At 43.0% G+C, this 7,292-nt stretch overlaps 1 protein-coding gene across 1 annotated transcript; it reads right to left on the bottom strand.

The window, feature by feature from the left end:
* Positions 1–1,275: 1,275 nt before the first annotated feature.
* Positions 1,276–2,832, bottom strand: LOC138802024 (uncharacterized). The gene is made up of 5 exons (XM_069985153.1): positions 2,745–2,832; positions 2,591–2,644; positions 2,431–2,491; positions 2,023–2,105; positions 1,276–1,746 (listed from the first exon to the last, which is right to left on the bottom strand). Exons 1-5 carry the CDS (start codon positions 2,758–2,760, stop codon positions 1,331–1,333), a joined length of 630 nt encoding a protein of 209 aa, XP_069841254.1. The 5' UTR covers positions 2,761–2,832; the 3' UTR covers positions 1,276–1,330.
* Positions 2,833–7,292: the final 4,460 nt, after the last annotated feature.

Below are 7,292 nucleotides of genomic sequence, written 5' to 3'. Positions count from 1 at the left end.
TCCCATATCTAAACCTAAGCTTCCAGGTGTGTCAATTAAGCAGGAAGGGAGGAGACATTCCCGTTGTAGCTATTCAGGAGTTAAAGGGGTTATCCAGTGCTACAAAAACATGGCCACTTTCTTTCACAGACAACATGACTCTTGTCTCCAGTTCAGGTTTGCAATTAAGCTTCATTCACTTCAATGGAACTGAGCAGCAAAACCCCACCCAAGCTGGAGACAAGAGTGGGGCTGTCTCTGGAAGAAAGTGGCCATGTTTTTGTAGCGCTGGATAACCCCTTTTAGAGAAGTCTCTTTGACTCTTTGTATCAGAGAATAAAAGCATTTTCTAAGCTATGGAAGGACAGACAAATATATTTAGGTACCATGTGTCTTCTTGACTTAACATTATCTAACAGTGTCAGCAGTTTGGAACGTGAATTACAGCTGACAGATTCCCTGTAGGCGCAGTTCACACTGAGCAAAAACAGCAGGATTCCACGGCGGAGCTCTCCGCCGCAGAATCCCGCCGTGCTCAGTGTCCTACAGTGTCTGAATGGGAGGGCACAGGCAACTTCCCTTCCTCCCCTCTCCACTGAAAGAATTGACACGTCAATTCTTTTTTAAGCGGAGAGCGGCGGGAGCGGAGGCGCGAGCGCCCTCCAATACAGACAGTACAGATTACAGTTCCAAGGAGGAGACGTGGGTCGGCCCGGTCCTTGGAGTCAGAGCTTGAATGCTGGCATCTGACTTGGAAAGTGAGGGGCCCAGTCAGATGCCAGCATTGCCAGCAGAGTCGAGTGATTCTCCGGTGGCCAAGTCCGATGCTGGGGCCCAGTCAGGCGATGACAGCAGCTGTATCACTGTCTAGGAGGCCAGCCGCCAAGGGTGCGGGAGGTGGGGGCTCGCTGCTGTGTCCTTTCGGTGGCCCAGTCTGACTGTGTCTAGCATTGAGCTGGCATCACTCTACACATACACAGAACTGTGCAAAGTTGCTAGAGTAATGTTGGATGTAATGTGGTTATACCTGGTGTATGCAGGGTGCGCCACTAGAATCAAATTCCCTGGTGGGCCTTAATTACCCTAATCTGGTGCTGCCTACATGCTGGGCATAACCTGTAACAGACAAATAGGATCATTGGCGCCCTATTTTATATGGTAGCAGACGACACATGCTGATCACTCGAGAATAGTACAACAGTAATAAATGTAGGTATGTCAGCGATCTAACCCAAAGGGTGTGATAGGAAAAGAAGTGGCAAGAAGTCATCAGGATTTACATGTATGGGATTTATTTGATTGTATATACATGTATCAGGCATATTATAAGACCATGGCTGGTGTACTGGTCTCATCCACAGCACAGCAAGGACCTCCTCTTGCGCATCTTGAGGCTTTTGTCCTGTGTTTTCCTGATGCGCTCTCGCCTCCTGTTCAGCCACAGATTGACATTCTTGTTTTTTTCCTCCCTTTCTCTTTTTATTTGACTTCTGGTCCTTGACTTTTCTCTCCTCCTTTTTAGCCAGTAGTGGAATCTCAGGAGTGGTTTTTTTCTTAATATTTCTTGCTTTTTCTCCTTGAGGGTAATGGGCACAGGGTCCCGAATCCTTCCATGAGCATCGACTATTTTACTTTTTTTAGTTAAGTGCTCTGTGGTCCTTTTCAGGACTGTTATGATGTTATGATGCTGAGGGACTTCTTCCTTGCCCATGGTCTCTTCCTCCTCATGTGGTTTGTCCTTTGGTATATTAATCATATCTGGAACATCTGCAATGTAAAAGGAAAGACATCAGAATCTGCATGTGTTATGATAAGCTATACCTTCTGCTCCATAGACAGAATACAGGCCGCTATACACCGCACTCAGTATTCTAGTTACAGATTTAAAGGGTGAAAGTAGGGACCCTCCATTGTCCAATTCCAAAAATAACAGTATATGAGGTAAATGACAGCTATACACCTCTCTATAATACAAGTGTATGGCCACCATTTACAATCTAGATCCTAGACCCCCCTCCCCCTTTATGGTATAGTAATTATTACCTGGTATAAGGACGACCACTTCCTCTAGATCAGCCATTTCTGGCCGCTGGTGGCGACGTCTGCGCCGACACCAATATATAGCACTGTGAAACAAAGTAAAATCCTTAGATAAACCTATAAAGATATCACAATTCATTTACCTATTCATATATCACCCCTCCCCCTATTATGTGTCTATAGCCTGGGCCTGGCTGCAATAGATGTTGCGCCCCCTATAGTTCTGATAGTAAACTACATGTTAGCTCTGTTCCCCTGAGTATAGAGCGAGATAATCTATATTATATCTATATTACGCTGGAATTGCCAAAATTCCTAAATCTTTCCTTTCCCATCCCCCTCAAGGCTTCCCATACGGCTTTGTAGTAGAGATCCCATAACTATCACTGAATATAACCAGCAGGAACTTACCAGAAAATGATGACAACAACGGCCGCAATCAGCCCAACAATCCCACCAATGAGACCTCCGCCTGGTAATAAGCAAAGACAGGCATTATTATATGTTATTTATTACTATTTGGAATATATATTTGTATAGCATGAACGTCATTGTGATAATAACTACTCACTGATATGGCCTCCATCATTTTTTATGGGAATCTCCAACCCCAAATTCCCGATCACTGTCAAGAAAGGAAAATACAGACATTAAATACATTTCCCAGCTACAGAAATAAAATATCTATTTAGAAAAATAAAGCTCCTTCAATATGAAGCCATTACCTGAAGACTCTGCCATCTCCTATCCCAAGCACCAGCTATACAGCGATAAACGCACCAGAAGTCTCTGTAGTCCTATCCTCTTTCACCGACTGCAAACTACAGAGTGACTCCAATGCATCCTGTCACATAGGTTCTATGATGACATCATAATGCTTTCTCATAGCATTGTGATGTCATCAGTCACCTGATCTGTACTGTGAAGTTGTATCAGCGTTGTCATAGTAACATGGAGGAGAGGATAAGCAATGTATGTACGGAAGGAGATTGTTTTCCATCTACTGAGCAGTATGATGGATTTTTTAAATATATATTTTTTTAAGTATTAAATGCAGCATATACAATGTTACTAACACTGCAACATAACATCACACAGTCATACCGGGGACGTGTTCTCTTCTGGTCCAATTGTAGTTCATTATCACAACCTTCGCTTTAACAAAAAAAGGACACTCAATATACATAGGTTCCATGTTATGCTGCTTAAAGAAAAGAAACAAAAATAAAAATACTTTGCATCTATTGATCTATATTCCTCTAACTGTGGTTTTATTTGTCTATAGAGTTGTGTAATGGATTATATATCCAGCACAGCATGTGAATACAGGCACACTGGTGTAATGGGACACTACAAGTCCCAGCCTTTCCTAGAAATAAATGAATATACACTGCACCGGTAATATACAACAAGCCTGGGCACAGGCGACAGGTGTCACCATCCTTCTTAATAAATATATAAATATATATATATATATACACACACACACACACACACACACACACACCAGCATTGCATTTGTAGTACCTCTGTGCTGCACTGCGCTGTAATTTACTTGTTGACTATGTTGGGCTTTTGGTAGCTGAATGTTCCACATTGTATTTATTTACAGGATATCCTGGGACTTGTGGTACTTCCTCATGCAGGCTATTCTGAGACTTGTAGTACTTCCATAATGCATTTATTAAATGGACATCTGGGATTTTTTTTCTTTTTCTCTCAGGCACAGTGCCATACAATAGGAAGTGACTGTACCTGGTATTACAGCTCCTCTCATTCACTTCACTGGTATAAGCTACAATGTCAGGTGCAGCTGCTAATAGGAAATAAAGAAACAACTATAACCTGTCCCTAGGCTTGTTGTATATTACCGGTGCAGTGTATATTCATTTATTTCAAGGAAAGGCTAGGACTTGTAGTGTCTCATTACACCAGTATGCCTGTATTCACATGCTATGCTGGAAATATAATCCAATACACAACTCACTATAGAAAAATAAAATCACAATTACAGGAATATATATATATATATATATAAATATATATATATATATATATATATATATATCTGCAAAGTATTTTTTTTCAGTTTTAGTTTCTTTTCTTTTTTTTTTTAGCAACATAACATGGAACCTATGTATACTGAGTGTCAGATAAATCTGCCTGTGTAAACGCACCATAATGCTAAGTTTACACGGAGCGATAATTCGCCCGATCGTACGATTAACGATTTCGAAGTAACGATTTTTTTTTTATAACGATCAGCGTGTAGATGTAACGATATATCGTACAGAAAATTCGTTTTGCGATCGCTTAAGCCTATCTCACACATAGGTAAAATCAGTGAACGACTGTTTAAACGGAACGATCTGTGATTTTTTGGCAAACGACGATTTAAGAACATGTTAAAAGATCAAAATGAACGATTTTTCGATCGTTCGTCGCGTTTACACATACGATTATCGTTTGAATTCGATCGTTATCGCGAAAATTTGCCCGATAATCGTTCCGTGTAAACCCAGCATTAGGGTCCATTTACACAGAAAGACAGATTATCTGACAGATTATCTTTCAAAGATTTGAAGCCAAAGCCAGAAACAGACTATAAACTGAGATCAGTTCATAAAGGAAAGCCTGAGATTTCTCCTCTTTTCAATCCATTCCTGGCTTTGGCTTCAAATCTTTGGCAGATAATCTTTCTGTGTAAATAGACCCTTAGTAACAGAGGGGAGTGACTACAGCCCGGGAGCTGTGGCTAGTTCAGGGAGAGACGCCACCCACATGACTAGTTAGCGCTAATTTGCATACAGTGCAGAGAGGAATAAAAGATTTTGAGAAGACAGAGACAATGGCAATCAATCAGCTTATATGGTGCTTTATAACATTATTATTTTACCTCAGAACACTGAATCTTTGTGATTGTTTCCCTTTAAGTCTTTCTCAATTCCCTATATTGTCCTAGCCCTAGTAATTGGGGGCAGGGCCTAGCTAGTGCTTTGGGTAGGAGAGAGCCTGGACTGTGTATTGCCAGCTGTGAGCCTGTCTCCATCCTCCAGAGGAGTGCTTCTCAACTCCAGTCCTCATGGCCACCAACAGGTCATGTTCTGAGGACTTCCTTAGTATTTCACAGATGATATAATTAAACTCAGTGCATCAGGTTCTATCACAGGTGTCCTTCGTACGGGATATCCTCACTCCATGACCTGTTGGTGGGCCATGAGGACTGGAATTGAGAAGCACTGCTCCAGAGGATTTACACTGCCCATGAAAGGTAAATCAGGGCTTCCTCCATCTCAGTGTTTAGTGTGACCCCTTCCTTGTAGTTATCCCTCCTGCTGCTGTTTATTTCATATCTGCTTATGGTAAACCCAGTGCAGCATTAACCTCTTCTCCCTCCATATTTCATTTAAAAAAACAAACAAAAAAACCCAGGTACATTATGGAGACAGCGCTTCCTATACCGTATTAAGTACAAGGCAAGAATAAACATGTGTTCAGAGGCGGCCATAGCATGGTCACCTTTCAAGTTGATATCACACCTGCAGTTCCTATAGCTACAGTCAGGAATGAGAAATAAGTAGAATGGACACGTGCTTCTCCTCCTTGCTGACTAAACCAAAAACATCAAAAACTGCACTGTGTGTCCTGCAGTATACAGGCAGGATGGAGGGAGCAGGATGGCTGGAACCCCAGACAGTGATACAGCTGCTGTCAACACCTGACTGGGACCCAGCGTCGGCCACCGGAGAATCTCTCGACTCTGCTGGCCTGCCACTGCGTCAATGCTGGCATCTGACTGAGTCTGTATGTATGTATTATCTATGCATATATGTGATTTGCATTTCTTTATATCTGTATATGATGTGTGTAAGGACGCATTGTGTATGTGTGTGTACTATGTATGCATATAGGTAATGTGCATTCTTTATATCTGTGTATGATATGCCGATGTATTGTTTATAATATATATGTACACCTTATGTGCACTCATTTATAACACCCCCTCCCATATCTAAACCTTAGCTTCCAGGTGTGTCAATTAAGCAGGAAGGGAGGAGACATTCCCGTTGTAGCTATTCAGGAGTTAAAGGGGTTATCCAGTGCTACAAAAACATGGCCACTTTCTTTCACAGACAACATGACTCTTGTCTCCAGTTCAGGTTTGCAATTAAGCTTCATTCACTTCAATGGAACTGAGCAGCAAAACCCCACCCAAGCTGGAGACAAGAGTGGGGCTGTCTCTGGAAGAAAGTGGCCATGTTTTTGTAGCGCTGGATAACCCCTTTTAGAGAAGTCTCTTTGACTCTTTGTATCAGAGAATAAAAGCATTTTCTAAGCTATGGAAGCACAGACAAATATATTTAGGTACCATGTGTCTTCTTGACTTAACATTATCTAACAGCGTCAGCAGTTTGGAACGTGAATTACAGCTGACAGATTCCCTGTAGGCGCAGTTCACACTGAGCAAAAACAGCAGGATTCCACGGCGGAGCTCTCCGCCGCAGAATCCCGCCGTGCTCAGTGTCCTACAGTGTCTGAATGGGAGGGCACAGGCGACTTCCCTTCCTCCCCTCTCCACTGAAAGAATTGACACGTCAATTCTTTTTTAAGCGGAGAGCGGCGGGAGCGGAGGCGCGAGCGCCCTCCAATACAGACAGTACAGATTACAGTTCCAAGGAGGAGACGTGGGTCGGCCCGGTCCTTGGAGTCAGAGCTTGAATGCTGGCATCTGACTTGGAAAGTGAGGGGCCCAGTCAGATGCCAGCATTGCCAGCAGAGTCGAAAGATTCTCCGGTGGCCAAGTCCGATGCTGGGGCCCAGTCAGGTGATGACAGCAGCTGTATCACTGTCTAGGAGGCCAGCCGCCAAGGGTGCGGGAGGCGGGGGCCCGCTGCTGTGTCCTCCGGTGGCCCAGTCTGACTGTGTCTAGCATTGAGCTGGCATCACTCTACACATACACAGAACTGTGCAAAGTTGCTAGAGTAATGTTGGATGTAATGTGGTTATACCTGGTGTATGCAGGGTGCGCCACTAGAATCAAATTCCCTGGTGGCCCTTAATTACCCTAATCTGGTGCTGCCTACATGCTGGGCATAACCTGTAACAGACAAATAGGATCATTGGCGCCCTATTTTATATGGTAGCAGACGACACATGCTGATCACTCGAGAATAGTACAACAGTAATAAATGTAGGTATGTCAGTGATCTAACCCAAAGGGTGTAATAGTAAAAGAAGTGGCAAGAAGTCATCAGGATTTACATGTATGGGGT

Source organism: Dendropsophus ebraccatus, chromosome 9 (assembly GCF_027789765.1).
Source record: "Dendropsophus ebraccatus isolate aDenEbr1 chromosome 9, aDenEbr1.pat, whole genome shotgun sequence".
Classification (NCBI taxonomy): Eukaryota; Metazoa; Chordata; class Amphibia; order Anura; family Hylidae; genus Dendropsophus; species Dendropsophus ebraccatus.
The sequence above is the reverse complement of the archived record's forward strand: the minus strand, read 5'-3'. Positions and strand labels throughout refer to the sequence as shown.

Bases quoted from the DNA above. Each gene is read 5' to 3' on its own strand.
- LOC138802024 (XM_069985153.1), bottom strand. The intron at 2,492-2,590 runs GTGAGTAGTTAT...GCTTATTACCAG, and splicing joins AAATGATGGAGGCCATATCA to GCGGAGGTCTCATTGGTGGG. The intron at 2,106-2,430 runs GTAAGTTCCTGC...TTTGTTTCACAG, and splicing joins GTTGTTGTCATCATTTTCTG to TGCTATATATTGGTGTCGGC.